The 20087-nt window shown below is 40.9% G+C and overlaps 1 protein-coding gene across 1 annotated transcript in view; it reads right to left on the reverse strand.

Moving 5' to 3' along the window:
- Positions 1-18462, reverse strand: part of erfl3 (Ets2 repressor factor like 3) — a 44065-nt gene extending 25603 nt beyond the window's left edge. Inside the window, exon 1 of the mRNA XM_028424409.1 lies at positions 17886-18462. Within this exon, the coding sequence (XP_028280210.1) occupies positions 17886-17907 (22 nt within the window). The 5' untranslated portion in view covers positions 17908-18462. The remainder of the gene's footprint in view (positions 1-17885) is intronic.
- Positions 18463-20087: the final 1625 nt, after the last annotated feature.

Here is a 20087-nt window from a genome sequence, read left to right on the forward strand (position 1 = left end):
GTGATCATCAGGGGAGAGATGAAGCTAACTTAAGGGTAAAGCAAGGCGCTGGTAGCCTGGTATTCTAAACAGGCCCTTGGGTGCAGAGAGAACAGGGGACACAGACAGCTTATCAACCAGCACTGTTGTTCTTAACACCTATGCTACTTGGTAAAGAGCACCTCTGGAGTTGTGTACAACATCCAGCTTCCAAGGTGCTAATAGATGGGTATTTACAAAAATTAGGGGCAGCAGCATTACATCATGATGACCATGGGAGATAAAGACGTTAATAGGTCCAATTTGCAGATTATAGATCCTTTCACAGACAGGATCTATTATGCTACACTCCTGTTCTTTATCCCACGTCTGCTCAATTACAAACAACAAGTGTCATAATGCTGCCACAGTATGTGCTTTCTAAGGACATCTCAGTGTTGCACAGTCAGAGGTGTGGCATTGTGTAAATTGGCATGTGTGGCACATCCTTCAATGTTGGCTGGCTCTTTCACACAGTGAGTGGATTGGTGCAACAAAATACCTCATGATTCAGCCACACCTTCCACAGAGATGCCTTTAAGTGGTAATAGACTTATCTTGACCAAGCTGTGTAAAAGGGGCTTATAGCAGGTCTTCAGTAGACTGAAATTGTGTATTATATTTCCAAATATAAGACAAATGACACTGCAACACAATTTACTTGCATTATTTAACATCCTAAAACTCTGCACAATGGAATTATCTGGTTAAACAAAAAAGACAAAGAAAGGTAGTACACAGAAAAAGAATAATATTTTTCCTTTGTTGCCCCTTAAATTAAATTTGGCCCAGTCACAACTATACTAAACAGTCTGTCATATACAAATACACGCCTCTGACCAGGAGACTTTATGCCTTTAGTGTTTCCTGTGCGTCAGTGTTGTGCGTGAACAGTACCAAAAATACACACTCCTTCACTGGGTCCCATCGACCAATTCCTTCCTCTACTTCTATTCCTCCATCAGTGGCCTATCCAACCCCCCGTCAACCCGCCCGTCTACTCCATTTTTACATCCAACTCTGAGCGCTTTCCTGCCATTCTTCTATCACAACTAAATTTAGATAAAGGAAAAAGCTGTCTACATCTTGTGTGTGTGTGTGTGAGAGAGAGAGAGAGAGAGAGAGAGAAGAGAAATTTGGAAAAGTCAAAAGGAGACAGACTAGGACAAAAGGAGATGTGGAGAGTTAAAGGTATAAAACAAGACAGTTACACTCATAACCAGAACCTGCCGTGGTCATCCACATCATAACCTAAATTTGGACAGAGTAACATCCACAAAAACGATTCCTGCGAAGCCATAAACAGCCATACACATGCACACAGGCACGCAAATGCACACATAGGAATCTGGCAAAACACTGCTGTGCGTCACAGTGGGCTATGAGGGGGACACAGAGGGCAGAGCACAGCGTGTTTATGTGTGTGTGTTTATCCCATCGTAAACAGGGACAAGAGACACATGCCGTGTCACCGCCTGTCACCACTTTCTCCTCTTTCCTGAGTGTTTTTACCCTTTACACACTTTCTCCTGTCTTCCATCATGCTCTTGTGTGGCCTTGCCCTTGTCTTGTGCCCCTCAGCCTCCTCCCTGCCTGCTTCTCCTCCACTAACCCCCATCAGCTTGGTCAACTTGTTAAGCACGCCTCCTAAAGCTGATTAAGTAGTGTTGATCAGCCTTACATAACCTCACCTTGCACAGATGTCGCTACCAGCCAGCCAGCCAGCCAGCCAGCCAGCCAGCCAGCTGACTGTCTTTGTGAGTCTGTGTATCTGTGTGCAGGAGATTTTGAGACATCAGAGAAGGAAACATCGCTTCAATGGGCATCGCTCTGCATGGAGTATTTACAGCTGCAACGTACACATAAGCCTGTGCACATGTATTACTGTAATACGGTGTCTTCTTGGACTGTTGCCAAGTTGGTGCAGTATCATTGATAGGAGCATATTTGGCTGTGGTGGTGGAATGTGCACATCATCACAGTCTCACAAGGTTTTCATGTTTGTGCTCTGACTGCAGGATGTGTGGATAATCACTACTTATCCCCCAGTCAGCATGGGGCTGCCAAGAGAGACAATGCACCTACTACACTGAAGCAGGGGGTTGGACACACATAGACTGTACATTTTTACACTCTTTTGGTAAGGAAAGCCCTGCACCAGATTAATTTGTGAGTTAACAAGGCAGTGCACAAAGTCAGGTTAGAAAGGTCGGCTTGCCCAGCTACTTTTCTATCCTCTCTTGGTTTGCTCCTGCACTCTGCCTCATGGGAAAGATTAGAATCCTCAGCTGGAGCAAATAAAGCTGGATGTTATGCAAGAACAAGAGAGAGAGAGAGAGATAAAGACAGAGAGAGATGGTGACGATGATGTAACTCCTGAGAGAAGCAAACTACATAGATGAAGAGCAAGAGATAGAGAGAAGGTGAAGCTCTTGAAGCAGCTGACCTTACAGGATGTACTGCAGCCTGCTATATGTACTTTGTTGTACTGTATGGTGCCAGCCACCCATTTAAACAATGGCAGCCAATCCACACTGGTAAGGCAATGAGCTCAGCTGTAAACACACAGCTGCCCTGCACTGGCAGAAACCAGTCTTCACCCTGTCAAGTCCTCACTCCAGCTACGCACACAAAACAAGACTACATAATGTAAGGCCAAACTTGTGTTACACGTGTTTCATCCTGGCCTCTGTGAATGACATATATGGGATTATGTTCCGCACAGACATAGGCAGTAAATGAGATGCAAGTAAAAAAAAAAACTAAGAACATATAAATAGCATATTAATGGTATTTTGACCTATGACACATTTTTGTTCTGTATATTTTTAAAATGACAAAAATAATCAACTAAATCTAAAATTTAATGTAGAAACATTCTACATCAAGTGTAAAATATTACTTTGCTGAGTGCATGCCCTGTCAAGGTTGTGTTGTTCACCAATTAAATGACTGAATAAAACAAATTTACAACCACAAACAATCTATAAGTACAGGTTCAAGATGAAAGCTATTCAGATTGAACATTATGAAAAATTGTGACTATATGTAAGCTTGGTCAGTCACCTTTTGAAAGAGCCAGCACCAACATTATTATAACAAATCAGATGATAGTGGATAGAGAGCTGACAGTGTAGGGGAGCCATGTGGTGAGACAGTTCTACTTTTAGTAAAGAGTTCAGCATAGATAAGGACAGGAAGGTCTGTGTAATGACTGTGGACCTGTGGTGGACAAGAATCCAGGAGGATACAGTAACATGTTCAAATGCCCCATTAACTTTACAAAATGTGACATAAACATTTATTTAAATATATAAAAATGTATTTAAAAATAATTAAACAGCATGAGGTCTGAGTTACACAAAACTGTCCTCTCCTGAGCTCACTTACCTATTTTACCACTGTTCATCAAAATACCAGTGTACACAAGTGTGCTACATCTAATCATCTAATTTTTAGTTGGCAAATTGTGTGTATTGAGCAAAATACAAAAATGTTTGTAGAAACAAAAAGAGAAAAACAAAATAAGGAAGGAAGTGAAAAAGGAGAAATGAATGAGCAATGGGGAAGGAAGTTAGTTCACAGAGATAAAAGACTGACTGGCACAGAAAGAGAGAGAGAGCAATGAACTTTCTCCCCTTTGTCAGTACGCTGCTTGGATTGTGTTATGTAAGAGCTGAGTGTACACACACCGATTACCTCCGCTCGGTGGAACTCATAACATGAGGCACTACCTCACCGTTTGTGTGTATATGTGCTGTGTGTGGGGTGAGTATGTACGTGTGGATCTGTGTGAACATACAATGACAATACCTCTCAGTCACATTTAATGCACAAAGACTTGAATACAAATACTCTACAGGGCCAACCCTACAGACAGCATACATAAAAACTATTGTCCTGTGCACTGATTCAAAAGTCTCAGATCTTCCATCTAAAGTATATAGTAGCAGGGGATTTCCCATGAGGAGAGCTTTTCTGACTTATGGTTAAATCTCCATAATTCCCCTAATCTAAACCAGATAAAACCCAGCGCATTCAAATACACATTCATTAGTTCTTGTACAATCACATATTCATTTGTTGTAAGTTATAGAAATAGCAGGAGTGAGACACATTTGTATCTTTAATCTCTGAATGAGACAGATTGGATACACAAACAGAACAATTTCTGAATTTTCTCATTTCTGAATGAGACAGAAATGAAGACACACTAACATCAGTCCTGCATGTTATTTTGTAGGGCAATTTCTACCTGTTAAAATTGGTATAATTTGTTTTAAACAACCAATTATAAACACCAAAATCTGCATTAGAATATTTAATTCATCAACCTGTTGACCAACTTTAAATTAAGATGGAGGAAAGAGTTTACACTTTCATGTTCCTGACATCAATGAGTCCGAGAAACACACAGATCCGAAGTTTCCACACACACCACTGCCTCCTCCCACCACTGACCTAAGAGAAAGAGTGTACCTTTGCACAGACCCTGGCTAATTCTTGGGCCAGACAAACACAATAACCCATACTAACAAAACACCCACACACCTACAGCAAAGATGCTGGAGGCCTGCTGGAGCGAAAAAGACAGCGAGTGAGGGACAGACAGAGGGAGGAAGAGAGAGAGAGAGAGAGAGAGTAAGATACTACAAAGACCCTTGTGTATATTAGCATGTTTATGGACAAAAGCAATTCACTAGAATTATGGCAATTTTGCATGTCCAATTCATTTTTTCTCTCTCCTATATCCTGCAGTCAATATTGTAATATTTTGATTGGCATCTCTTAGTAGGTTGTTGATGCTAAGGTCTTGTTTCCAAGACAACATGTATACAAGTATTATTATTTACCACAAATGCACATAAAGGCAGCTGAAAACCAGGCACACCATGTTCGAGAAAATATGCAATAAAATGTGCTTGCGGCCTTTTAACGGCATTTCAATGTATTTTCTTATACGCCAATGTTGCAGATTGTCAAAACCCCAACGTCTGTAGATCAGCAATCATAAAACACATTGTTTACATGTAAAGGCCTCCATTCTTTAATTGTCTTTCAGGCATCTGCACTTGCCTAATTAATCTTGCATTTCCCTGTTTAGCTCATCACATTTTCATCCATCCTTTGAGCCTCTGCTTCTTTTGATCCATTCCTCCCCGAATTCAGTTTTTTTCCTTCTCACCCCGTGATGGTCAGTGGATCTAGCTCACTGTTCTTTTTATCACAAGCTTTAATCCTAAAACAACACTCACCATGTGCATATGTACAGTAGATTTATGTGTGTATCTGTGTGTGTGTGTGCCCACCCGCATGCATCTGCTTTCCTGTTACGTAATTTCACTGGGCCACATCTGATGCTAAAAATGGACATGGATAAAACTATTGTGACCGAGGGCAGGGTTGTACAGAAGCACAGCACACATGTACATGCAGACAGCAGAGGCTGGGCAAGCTGCTTAACACTGAACCAAAAGTGCAATTTTGATCCTTCTCCTTAATTGAACTCCAGCCACATATCACAGATCATCAGATTTCTATGCTTCAAAACGATGCAAACTGCACATACTTCTAAACATTAAGCAAATCATGCATTGAAATAAAGTATTTTCACTACAAAAACATTCAGGTTATAAGATCATATCACAGCACTCATCCCACTTGCACAACAAGTGCAAAATTACAATTTGATAAGCCTAGACCTCACTCATTTTACCCAGAAGAGTGCAGTATTCTAAAAATTCTGAAATAAAATGAGCTGCTTCATTCTGAACTACAGATCTAAGGTGCATATCTAAGAATCTAAGAATGTGGTCAAATGAGTACAGTATCCAGGGTGTAGTGTAACAGTTTTGCAAATGATTGGAATTAGTTAAATCTCCATGGAATTGACTCAATTTCCTATTCTTGTAGCATCGCATCAATATGGCACATTTTGCAGCTGAGAAATAAAGCAATACAAGAAATACCAAAAGCTGCGGGTCTCTTAATGGCCACTTAAAGCTGACTACACAAGTGAGTCAATCACACATAAACCCCTTCCTTAATACACACAGCTGTGCTGCAGACATAAATGTGTTTATAGTTTTTAGGCTTAAAACTGTGCAAGTAATTAGGTATGTTGAATTACAGGTTGGTGCCATCACAGATACCTAGGTGCCAGTCTGCTGGATTAACGAGGAGTTAGGCAGACTTAGGCACTGCGAAAAAAACAACCACCAGAGGCACCATGCTGAGCTTCAAAAGTTTGCTTCAGGTAACCTATGGATGAAATCAAGGAGGGTTTGTCTGTTGTCTATTCATCAAGCATGTCCCACTGTTCCACTGTCAGTTGTCTATATTTGAAAACCAGGATATATATGCTTCTTTGGCGCTAATGAAAGTAAGTGAAAGTCTTCTGCAAGATTAAAAATTTATTCAAACATCAACAAAAGACCAACAACACAACTAACTACAAACCTTCCATATATGTTTGAGTGGTGCAGAGTGGTACACAATATGATACTGGAGAGCACACTCACTTAGGAACAAACTCTCTGAGAAATATGTCGTGAAAAGTTGTGTGTGCATTTGTGGTCGAGGAAGATATGGTATATGACGTGCAGCACTGAGGGCCATCTCTGTCATTAAAGTTTAATCATTCTGCTTTCTTATAAATACCTTTCCAATGATCCAATGCATTATTCAGCTTCTCTTAGGCCAGCATACACACACACACAAGCAGCTGCACAGGCAGAGCAACATACACAAACAAAACACACACCTGCTTAGGCGAACAAAAACAGAGTGTCCTGGAGAGAGGAAGTCTTATGAAGTCTTATTAAGAAGACGATGGCCACTGGGCATAAATAGAGTTACATGTTTGTCCTGCTGATAGTGTATTCTACAACACTTTATTCTGCCCATGACCACACTTTCAATTCTATTAAATTAAATTCAATTAAATTCAATTTTATTTATATAGTGCTTTTTACAATCACAATTGTCTCAAGGCACTTGGGCCGGAACCCCCTTAATACCAAGTGGCAAGGAAAAACACAGGAAGAACCCCTGAGCAGAACCCAGCTCATAAGGGCTGCTGACACCTGGCCAGGTTCTTGGAAGAGAGTGTAAGTTTGTGTGTATAGACATATGTTCAAACTGGTACATGCACTGAGGCCAACTTTCACTTCGATTTTTTTCTTAGTTTCCAGACTGTCTAAAACCAGCCAACACCTATTGACGATACTTTCTGACAGTGACTGACAGTTTTTTTATACTATTTGAGACATATTCAAAGACAACCATGCTGTATCTCGAGTTAGGACGACTGATAAATCTGGGTGACTGGTGAAAGAATAAGAGACAGGGTAGGGTGACATAGACAGAAAGAGGGAGGGAGAGGAGGAGAAGGCTAATGGAAGAGGACCTGCCACTGGGGTATTAGTCCATGGATTAGTGACACAGAAATGATAGGGAGAGTGAGGAGAGGATGGTGGGATGGGAGGGGTCAATCGATGCTTAAAAAGGTTTCACTCCCCTACAGGGACATGTGGATCTGTGTGCACACAGATGACTGTTGGAAATGAAAACACTATCTCTCTTTTTACTACACACTTTACAAGCTATAGACACTTTATCTGACTGAAAAGTCAGACGTCTAGCTAAAGAAGAGCATTCAGCAACAGGCCTTTGATTCATGCAAAAGGTTGATTTGGGTCTTTAGTGATTTTGTGTTTTCCCAGAAAGATAATATTAGATCAAGCAGTCACAGCTGATAAAAAGCAGGCAATGTCCTCTCCCCCTCTCTTTCTCTCATGCACACCCGTGTGCAGAAGCACACACACACACACACACACACACACACACACTGCCATTTGGCTACCAATTACGTGGCGTCTGCACACCTGCAAACTGTCCAGCTGTTAATTTGCCTGTGTGCACACACATACAGACCTAAAAGACTGTCCCTTCCATTAAGGTGGTGTTAACTAAAAATCAAAATATGGTTAAAAAAAGAGCCACTAACAGTTTGGGAACAGTTTCGGTTTGCTGACAAAGACACCTTTTAGCCCTGGTAAGGCATTCCAGCATGAATACCTACCTTCCAAATGCAGATAACTTTCTTATTCACATATATAGGGTTGGCTTAAAGTTCATATTGAGCTTTGACATACAAAACAGACAGGTCTGAACATGGAGGGGGAGAGAGACGCAGTGAAAGACAGACAGGCAGAGGAAGAGGAAAGACTGGTTAAAAAGAAAACTAAACGTGATCTTGCATTCCTTACATGGGGTGAAGGGAAGGAGGAGAGAGAGGCGAGGAACAGAGAGAGGAATGGGGGGAGGGGGAGAGGAGAGAAGGGTGACAAGAGAGAAAGTTTAACATGGCGCCAGACAGCATTTCAAAACCCAACAGCCAACCACACAGACACACACACTAAATATCGACACTGCAAGTGGCACAGAAGTCCTTTTGGTGACTTCCCATCGTCCAAAATTAGATTAGATATTTGCCCTCCACCCCTACTCCCTGGGTCCAGCACAGAGGCAGATTCCCAGATAAAAATAGCCAGAGGAACTATTCAAACACTGCTGCCTTTCTGCAGGGAGTGTCTGCGGACTGCTGGACTTAAGGGGTTAGAGAGGGGTTAGGAGCTCCACTCACCACCTCCCTGAATCAGAGCGCCTGGGACAGTGGGACAGTCTGGGCTTTATCACCCTAAAGATCTGGAATAAATATATCTTTCTTTTTAGAATCTGCAAGGAAAATTTTGAAGAGCTTCAAGACACACATAAGACAGCTGCAGCAAAGATTGAAACACTATTCTACACGATAAACAACCCAAATAAGAACACAGAAATCATAATACACAATTTATCAGGAGGAGAAGACTATAACATAGACAACATGCATGATTCTCTGAGCTGATGTCAATTTTAATTTACAACACACAGGAGCCACGTTGTGTGCTAATCCTTCACTGTATAGTTGCCCGCACTATGTGCAATATTATTATTAGGGTTAATCTTAAGACAAGGAGTATAAATTATAACGCTACTGGGGCTGAGCACTGCCATTGGCAAAGACATCACCCCCCGAGAAATGCAACAACTCTGTTGAGAATGTGGTGTGGTTAGAGGTGTTAATAGCCCACTGCTAGGGAAAGGGATGAATGAAGAGGTAGCTTCATGACTGACTGACAAAGTGCTGTCATGGTCTTGACAGTTTACACCCTGACTATTCTCCAGCTTGTAGAGAGGTGACAGTCTGAGCTCTAACCTAAAGGACAGGTCATTGTGTTGTGAGTATCCACAAAAAAACACCTCTCATTTGAAAGGATCAGAGGAATAGAGTTACCTGATCTTCATGTGTATGTGTGTGTGTGTGCGCATGTTTGTGGATATCATCAGACTCAGATCAGTTTCAGTGGCGCCGCCATCACCAAGAAGCTGTTACATACACCCACAAGCAGCAGCAGCGTACAAGCTTTGTTCAACAAACTAATACCTTTACAGAGCTGCCCACCCAGAAAACCCTGCCTCCTTCATGTACACACTTCATATTCTTTTACAACATGCCATTCTGCACCTTACACTGAGTCACCTCTACAACAGTGTAGCTCTGTGAACTCCCCATATTACATTACAATACACATGCATGCGCACACACAAACAGCTGCTGAACAGTGCAGGTCAATCCATGCACACCAACACACCCCACTGCATTCTCAATATGAATTTTGATACCCATTTGAAAAAGAGACCCTTGTGTGTGCATGGTTGAGTATGTGTGCATTTTGATACTGCCAGCTTTAAAAGACAACTCTACTTGCCATCCCATAAAACAACAAATATTTTTCTACATTCTTGTAACAGTGTTGGACTGGAAATGTGAATGCCTTTGCATACACAACAGCTATGTTCAGGCAAGGCCTAAAGAGATAGTGACTGTTGTGTTTTCCCCTCATGTGTAATGCAACACAGCCGGCAACTATTAACCTTCTAAGCAGGAATGTGGGAGGTCCAAGAATTCCAATAAAAAGCAGTAGTGTGTCTGTGTGTGTGTTCTGTGTATGTGTACTCACACACGAGTACTTCAAAAGTGTTACAGTCATCTGTCAACAGACTTGCAGACTCACCCCATTACCATCCCTGACCAATAGCCAATAAAGTCGATATGGGGGTTACACTTTAGTGACAACCAATCACATTGCAGTAAAAGTAGGCTCAAGTTACATCACATGCACACAATGGCCTGAGGATAAATGTGGTGTGCTGTTGGGTTATCGGCATAAAAAGTGAATTTCAAATGGAGCACTTTAGTGTTTAACCTCACAGCCATGCCGCTGCCCAAACAGGACTGAGTGGCTGATCATCTAAAGGACTCAATGTTTAGATGTGAGGTTAACAGGTAGATCTCTGGGGCAGAGGGTGAATGCGCTGGGAGCCTTGCTGGACAGTGGTCAGAAGCACCCAGGCCATCAAGGGTAATGCTGCCCTGTGTTGACTGTGGTCTCTCTGGTCTCCCTGGTCAAGGGCGGCAAAGGACTAATAGTGGGGAGGTCCATTAGTGTCGACTGGCTGAGCACATTGTTCCCTTTGGTCACATTCCTGGCTAAATACAGACATTTCTACTACTGAAGCCCCCTACTCCACCAGAAGTCATTTGTCAACTTAATGTCTAAAGGGCCATATCACAACTTCTGTATAGAACTGTTATGACAAGGATAAGAGGGCTGCACTGATGAAGGGAATTCTCGTTCTGTCAACTGTGTTACTACAACTAAACGCTTCATTAAAAAAAATATACTCACAAGCCTTTAACTGTAAAAGTGTGAAAATACATACATTTATTGCTGCAGTTTTACGAGCAATGTGGATTTTATAGAAGCATTTTTAGCAGTTGATCTGTTTACACCAACAATCAAACTTGGCACGTGGCAGAATTTGCCAGCTATGTCAGATAAAAGATAACAGCTTTGTCGTGGAACATTATCTGTTTTAGGCTTTGCATATGCTAGCTGAGCCTGATCACAGCAGGAGACTGTCCCATAAACCTGGGTGGAAATTTGTATGGGGATAGTAAGAGGTAGTGGTTTTTGCTGTGGTCAGCATTGCCAGGGAGTTTTCACAGATAAGGCTAATCACTGTGCTTATCATCACAGCAGTTGTTGAGATTGAAAAGCATATGCTTGCAATCACACACATAAACCCACACAGAGAAAAGGTGGAATATTCTCTTTTATGTCATTGCTCAGTGCTCACAGCTCTGACCCTTTTGTTTTCTGTTATGGGCATGACTGTGTCAATGTGTGTGTGTGTGTGTGCAGCAAATAAATGATAACAGAAATGTGTGGCATGTCAAGTCACTTCAAGTAACCAGGGAGCACCACATAACAATCACAATTACAACTGTGTGGCTAAATGATAAAATACCCCCAAATTACTTTCCTTCTCCTCATTCACACGCGGTTCACACACATGCAGAAGTGTGGTCTCTTATGTGTCAAAAGCACCACCAAACTATGAGCTACTCTGCAGCATTATTCCCACAATGAGAGGTCCCTGGCCCCACAAGTCCACACACAATCAGTCCCAGGCCCTGCCCCACTCCCACCATTGTCCCACACTCAACACACACATGCACAATGGCCACTCCAGAGCCAGGGGTCCCACTATGCAATTCCATCACACAAAGACACACACCAGTCCTTATCCCGTCAGAGAAAATAAATGACAGAGGAGGCAGAAGGGAAAAACTGTAACCCTTGGGGAGGGATGGAGGAAAATGGGTGAAAAAGACAAAAGGTGGAGCAAAGTATGTGTGTGGTGGGGTGTAGATACCATATTAAGACTAAGGTAGCGCAGTTCTGTAATTCCTTATCATCAGTGTTTAACCCTCATGCGTTGTTCGGGACATTTTTGTCCTCTGAGAGAAATTTTTCTGTTTATTTTGGCCATAACTTTGTCAATATGTGGACAAATTGAATCATTTTTCCTCAATAAGCTTAATTTTACATAAATTTTGTTAATATGATTTTAAAATTTTTCATAGGTCAACGGTACACTGTGGGCAAATTTTACCCCCTAATGTGTTGTTCGGGGACAAAAACGTCCCCTAACTTTAACGGTTTTAAAAATATATTAGATAAATATTTTTTTGAAATTTTTTTTGCATAGACCTTTTAATTAACTTCAGTTCTAATCAACAGTAGTGAAAAAATCATTTTCCCCCAGGATTTTAACCCTTTAATCACCAATTTTATAAGGGGTGGTGCTGAAAATTGAAAAAAAAACACACAAAATGGCTCATTTTTAATAGAAAAGGTGAATGTGGACTGGATTCTTTTTAACCTTTATTATAGTCTTGGTCATGTCAAACATCAGTAAAAAAATTGACTTTATTGCATTATTAGTTTTTGCACAGCACTGGATTTTCTTTTTTTCTCCCATTTTGTACCATAGACTTACATTATAAACACACTTTTTTTGACTGCACAGCCATGGCACTAAATAATCATGCATTCTTGATTGTTGGTGGTTTACCCTGTTGGTAGGAGGTAACATTTGTGATTTTTACAGTTAACAACTTAATTACCATATTAACCCTTTACCTGCAGGCCTGTGCTCATGTAGTGTAGTTTCTGGCTTAAGTATATGGAGTTATAGGGAGTATTTTAGCACATAATTGTGTGTCTACACACTGTGTGTGTATGTTAGAGATGAAGAGAGCCATTTGCACACTGTCAGGGAAGGAAAGTCAGGAAAATAAAGTTACTAAGTAAGTGAAGTGTACCTAATTCAGACGTACAACGGCAATGCATAAGCATGTAAAATGAAAACATCCAGGAGTTCTGGCGTCTGAAGTTGTGGATGGGTAAAATAGCTGTTTTTTTTTTTTTTTTTAGCTTTCGGAAAACACGTCCTCCAGTAGAGTGACTTTACTTTTAGGTTAGTGTCTCAGTTGAGATCACTGAATTAGTCTAAGTGAGGTCTAAGTGCCCCTTTTCCATGGTGTGTTGCGCTCCACACGACCATACGTACATGTGCATGTTACTAAATAGACACCATAGATAGATAACTTGATAACATAATAAATAATCATTGACTAACCAAATCTAATCTACAGTTTAGTCCCCTACTAAAATTAGTATTAAAAGTAGTTTAGTAAAGTAAAGTAAAGTAAATTTGTTGCAGCCCTAAAAGTAAGTGCCGGGCCCTTTGATGCTGAGAGGTTCAGACTAAACAAAACAAAAACACTAGTGGACTTGCATGCATCCTCCTGGTCATTTAATGGTGACAAGAGCAGCAAGCAGCATGAAGAGAGGATTCACCTGTGCATGAGTGAAGGATTCACTTGTGAACGAATGAAGGATTCGCTTGTGAACAAGTGACGGATCTACTTGTGCAGCCTTCACAGCTTCACAGCCTGGCCCTTCATAGAGCCAGGCTGCACAATCATTTCCAGAGATTGTGCACAAGTGAATCCTCTCTTCATGTTGCTTTCTGCTCTTCTCACCATCAAATGACCACAAGGTCACATGTAAGACCACTTGCCTTTTTGTTTTGTTTAGTCTGCACCTGTAGACATCAAAGGGCCACACGTGCATAGCAACACTTTCTTTGTTTTTGTTTACTATGAAGACTCTGTGGTTGTGTGTACTCACAGACAACAAGATCAGTGTGCAAATGGCTCTCTTCCTCTCTAACATACACACACAGTGTGTAGACACACAATTATGTGCTAAAATACTCCCTATAACTCCATATACAAGCCAGAAACTACACTACATGAGCACAGGCCTGCAGGTAAAGGGTTAATATGGTAATTAAGTTGTTAACTGTAAAAATCACAAATTTTACCTCCTACCAACAGGGTAAACCACCAACAATCAAAAATGCATGATTATGTAGTGCCATGGCTGTGCAGTCAAAAAAAGTGTGTTTATAATGTAAGTCTATGGGACAAAATGGGAGAAAAAAAGAAAATCCAGTGCTGTGCAAAAACTAATAATGCAATAAAGTCAATTTTTTTACTGATGTTTGACATGACCAAGACTGTAATAAAGGTTAAAAAGAATCCAGTCCACATTCACCTTTTCTATTAAAAATGAGCCATTTTGTGTGTTTTTTTTTCAATTTTCAGCACCACCCCTTATAAAATTGGTGATTAAAGGGTTAAAATCCTGGGGGAAAATGATTTTTTCACTACTGTTGATTAGAACTGAAGTTAATTAAAAGGTCTATGCAAAAAAATTTCAAAAAAATATTTATCTAATATATTTTTAAAACCGTTAAAGTTAGGGGACGTTTTTGTCCCCGAACAACACATTAGGGAGAAAAAAAGAAAATCCAGTGCTGTGCAAAAACTAATAATGCAATCAAGTCAATTTTTTTACTGATGTTTGACATGACCAAGACTGTAATAAAGGTTCAAAAGAATCCAGTCCACATTCACCTTTTCTATTAAAAATGAGCCATTTTGTGTGTTTTTTTTTTCAATTTTCAGCACCACCCCTTATAAAATTGGTGATTAAAGGGTTAAAATCCTGGGGGAAAATGATTTTTTCACTACTGTTGATTAGAACTGAAGTTAATTAAAAGGTCTATGCAAAAAAATTTCAAAAAAATATTTATCTAATATATTTTTAAAACCGTTAAAGTTAGGGGACGTTTTTGTCCCCGAACAACACATTAGGGAGAAAAAAAGAAAATCCAGTGCTGTGCAAAAACTAATAATGCAATCAAGTCAATTTTTTTACTGATGTTTGACATGACCAAGACTGTAATAAAGGTTCAAAAGAATCCAGTCCACATTCACCTTTTCTATTAAAAATGAGCCATTTTGTGTGTTTTTTTTTCAATCTTCAGCACCACCCCTTATAAAATTGGTGATTAAAGGGTTAAAATCCTGGGGGGAAATGATTTTTCACTACTGTTGATTAGAACTGAAGTTAATGAAAAGGTCTATGCAAAAAAAATTCAAAAATATATTTATCTAATATATTTTTAAAACCGTTAAAGTTAGGGGACGTTTTTGTCCCCGAACAACACATTAGGGAGAAAAAAAGAAAATCCAGTGCTGTGCAAAAACTAATAATGCAATCAAGTCAATTTTTTTACTGATGTTTGACATGACCAAGACTGTAATAAAGGTTCAAAAGAATCCAGTCCACATTCACCTTTTCTATTAAAAATTAGCCATTTTGTGTTTTTTTTTTTCAATTTTCAGCACCACCCCTCATAAAATTGGTGATTAAAGGGTTAAAATCCTGGGGGAAAATGATTTTTTCACTACTGTTGATTAGAACTGAAGTTAATTAAAAGGTCTATGCAAAAAAATTTCAAAAAAATATTTATCTAATATATTTTTAAAACCGTTAAAGTTAGGGGACGTTTTTGTCCCCGAACAACACATTAGGGTAGTGTTTGCGAACAATGCATGAGGGTTAATCATTAGCACAGCCTTTGAGGTAAACACAAAGGTGAATATATGATTGTGTAAGTCTAGATGAGATAATACACACCACATCTTTGCTGACTAATGAAACTGCCGGAATATTTTGGCTCTGACCAACCAGGCTACATCAAACACTAACAAGGACCAGGTAAACAGAAGTGATTGGATATAAACAGAGACTTTCCAACACCACAAAACCAACACCCATCTGCTAGCAACAACAGGTGTAAATATAGCTCCACCATTTCCTGCTCATCACATCCAGCCTCTTGTCTCAGCAGAAATCCTATCATCTATTTAGACTAATAAAGCCAGTTTGAAAAACAGTCCAAAAGTGTCCGGTGTTGGAAAGAAAAGGACGTAAACTTCCACAGAGGCTTGGATCATCACATGAGGACATAATCCTACATCAAATATTGCAGGAAAGAAAGATTACATGTATTTTTTTATCCTACACACATTCACAGACTTTTCTATCCTTCCACGAACAGCAAATGTGTTCACTCTAAGCAACGGGTTATAAACAGGTTAAGGGTTAAATCTTGTTTTCTGATTGCAACTGCAGCAACAGCAGGAGATCAAAGATCAGGACAGCACCACAGATTAAACAGTTCAATAATTCCTGCTTTAAGATCAGAGGCATTAGTTCTATGTTTACCAGAGCATTATTCAATTAGATAATCAACGGGATTAATCAAATTTAACAAACAGGGGATGTGGATGTGTTTAATAGCAAACAACTGTTAAACAAAAGGAATGCAAGCTAGAATATGTCTTTACAGAGAAAAAAAATCCCCTCTCATAACCAAAGCTTCCAGAGTTGTAGTATTTTCTTTTGTTTTGCATAATTTTCTGTCAGAGACTTGCTGCTTTTACAGTACAGAGACTGATCAGGCGTACTGTCATGCAGCCCATTCTGAGCCTGGAAAGAAATTCTAATCTAATTTTATTTCATTTTTTATCAGTAAGGTAAGTTTTCCAAACATTGCCTGTAGGCAGAAACTCAAAGCCTGTGGCAGTAACAAAGACTGACTCACGCAGGCCCAATTTAATTTTTTATTTTATCTCTAATTTTTATGAGAACACACCAATTTAATTCTTGGATTTTCACACTTATCGTCTGTTCTGTATTTTAATTAAACAAGTATTTTCAAGACTTAACATCAACATAGTCTACGATAAAAACAACAGCTATTTGGCCAGTTTGCTGCTTGATGGCAGTACACGCTTCATACCAATCACTGCTGAGAATCTCAGAATGGGACTGGTTAAACTTCTTTACTGCCCAGATAACAAACACAGCCAAACTACTACTACACACACACACACACACACCAAGTGCATACATCAAACCCATAACCTAAGAACAATCAATTTTTAGTGTCTACCCAGAAGAGCTTCAGCTATCTGCTGCCACACAACACTGTGTACCTCCTAATAAAAGGGCTGCTTGTGGTGGGATGTGGTGTGATGTCATGGCAGCCTCCTCGGAGCTGCAGCAGGGAGTGGGTGTGTGTGTGCAGGAATGTGTAGGGCTGAGGGGCTGAGGCTGGGTGCAGCGGGAGTCAGGAGGGAACAGGGTGGGGGATGGGAAGGGTAATGTCCCAAGTGGAAAGGGTCCCACACAGTCTGTCTGTCAATCATACACACACACACACAGTCCTATTCCAAATGTTTAATAGTTACTACATAGACAGCAACTTTCAGAACTTGACAGGCACACATTTTATGACCAACACTCAAAAATAATGAAGTGCATAGGCGGCACATTTGACAGTACTTTCACTTCCTCTCTTCTAAAGAAAATTGCAGTGGCTTTGGGACAGAGGAGCATGAACAAACTTATGCAAGCATTTCAGGAATTAGACAAATACACACACATACAGAGCTCAGCTGACTGCTGGGAATCCCCACCCCCACACTCCTTACTTCCATATGCTGACAGGCCAAGTACCTGACAAATGTATGCACAATTACTAGGTTAATATCAGCTTGCTCCGTCTATGCCCGCATAGATCCGATCACTCTGACACATCCAGCAGCAGGAGACGAGTCAACACGGCCACTTCCCATTGTGCAAAAGCAGCCTCTGGTATTGTGTTTCTAGAATTTTCAGTCAGGTCTCTGAAAGGTGCTGGATGGTGAAAATGGGTTGTCAGGGTGACACAGAGGATGTCGCTTTAACAACTGTACAGTAGTTCAACCACTTCCTCTTAGACCGGAGTACAGTACTATACCTGCACCAGATTTCAGTCACTTAGGAGGCGAAACTACGAACTTTTTTTGCACAGCTAAAATCAACAGGTTCACGCCGCTGTTTTATTGCTGTTGCCAGTTAATTAACCACCAGTATAGGCACTATTAGCTTTGTTAGGAGAAGTAAACAAAAACAGTGGTAGGGTAGAATCGAAGCAGGCAGACTTACCACTATCTCCAGGTGTTTTCATGCCGTCCGCGTTAGATAAAGTTTGCTAAACTAGAAGAATTCCACGAAGTTGCTCGCGGACAGAAAAGTCAATGTCTCGGTCTCCTTCCTCCCGCTCTGCTCTCCAATCTGGAAAACTAGGAAAAAGATACACGGCAAACTTTTGTGTCTGCCGCTGCTGCCTGAGCGGCTCTTCCAAGCCGCCGCGCTCTTTCGGTCCGTTTTCACCCTGGGTCTCCTGGCCAACAAACACAACCCGACCGAAGGCTTTAGCTTTCTGCTTTCTCGTTGGTCCTTTCCTCCAACAACCTCGCACGGTTGAAATCTGTTCAAGTTGCGCCGGAAAACGGCCAACCGTCCCGACTCAAGGCAGCGGTAAAAAAAAGAGTCTCTTCAAACAAGTTGTTTGGCTAACTGTTCAGTAGCTGCTTACTCCGCCTCAACCGCATCTTCGTCGCTGTGTGACATACCTCGGCCGCGGAGCTCTGCTACTTCTTTGACAGAAATGAACGCTAGGAAGGAACCTCTCTTTCTTCTCCGACTTTTTCAGTCCTCCACTCACTCTCACACCACTCGGTGCTACTCTCTCCTCCCCCCCACCCCCCGCGCCTCTCAGTCCTCCGGGTGTCGTGTTTCGCTCGCTCTCTTCTGAGTGGGGCCCGCCCACACTGACGGGAGACAGAGGGGAGGGAGGAAGAGAGGGGGGGGGGGCTAACGTGGCGAGTCACGCCCACTCACCACGAGCCGGGGCTTGAGCTGGCGTCACTGCAGCACGCGTCGTTGCCTGGGAGACCGTCACAGCGCTCTGCCGTGGTGACATCACATCCGAATCCTACGAATCGAGAGAGGCGCGAGAGCAGCTCGGCTCACAGCGTCCATTTACGTCAGTGTGGGTTAAGGTATTAATTAGGCCTCTTCATATGAGGATAATTACACTTATTAAACCCGCAAAAACAACATGAAAGCGTCACTTTGTGATTAATACTGAAAACAGGAAACTGAAGCTCGTCTTTGCTGCATATCTTATCCAGCCAGACACATTTCAGATATCACAGTGATACATTTATGTGACGTTTTTATTCAGAAATGGAAAAAACAAAAGTTTCGTCTTGTATTTTGCTTTACGGTGTATTCAGATGAAGGCAGATTCTGTTTAACTAATTGAACTTTTTTTTTTTTACAAGTTTAGAAGCCAATCGTGTTTATACGAAAAAATGTGAAATTAAACTTTGGAAATCAAACTACAATTGCTCATTAAAACTCTAGTATAAGTAGTAATAAAAAAAATACAGACAATGACATAATTCTAATCCAATTCTATTTTCAAGAGTCCATTTGATATTGCTGTCTATTTGTATGTGTATATACGATTTCATTATTGTACTTTTTGTCATGGTTGTGATTCTTTATTTAATATGTTGTGTTTTTTTCCCCAAAAACTGATATTAAAATCTGACATTAAGTAAATGTGTTGTTTGTTAGTGTCCTCTACATATGTATAAGTGGATCTAAAGTGTTAAATGTTTTTAAATTTGTTACCCAGCAGCTACCGGTTCTTTTAAATCTTTACAGTAACTCCCTCAGATTAAACAATGCAACAATTTGAGGTTAAAAAAAGGAAGCAGAACCTTTCAGCCACAAACATACAGTCAAACCACATACAGTGTACATGAGTGTTTGTGTGTGTGTGTGAGCATAGAGACATCCGGTCACATCCCTCAATCAGATGTTCAGCATGACTTGTTTAATTTTTTAGGGCCGGACACACGCTGACCCCCTGCTTCCTCCTGTGCTGATATGAAGTTGTTACTGGTAAGCACATGTGACTGGGTGAGGTGTCATACATGGTAAGTGAAGTGTGTCTCAGCACCTGGTGCCAGGGACAGTGGGGATTTTTTTTTTGTGCATTTTTGACCGCACTGCTACATCAGTGACACACACCACTGCCCTGCCTTGTCAACAGGATAAGACGGTGGTGGTAAAACAAAGTAAACAAAGTCCCTGTGACAGCAGCAGTGTCCCAGTGGTGTGATTTACAAACAGGATTTCTCCTCCCGACACTGGCCATTCTGACAGACTCAGGAAACCAACTCTGCTCTGCCTGATAAGAAAACAGGACCAAAAGAACCCATTTAAGTGGATGCTGGACTGCCATCCTGTCCTGTTTTCTTCAGAACACGGGAAAGCTGGCGGACAGATCTG

This window comes from Parambassis ranga, chromosome 16, assembly GCF_900634625.1.
Source record: "Parambassis ranga chromosome 16, fParRan2.1, whole genome shotgun sequence".
Classification (NCBI taxonomy): Eukaryota; Metazoa; Chordata; class Actinopteri; family Ambassidae; genus Parambassis; species Parambassis ranga.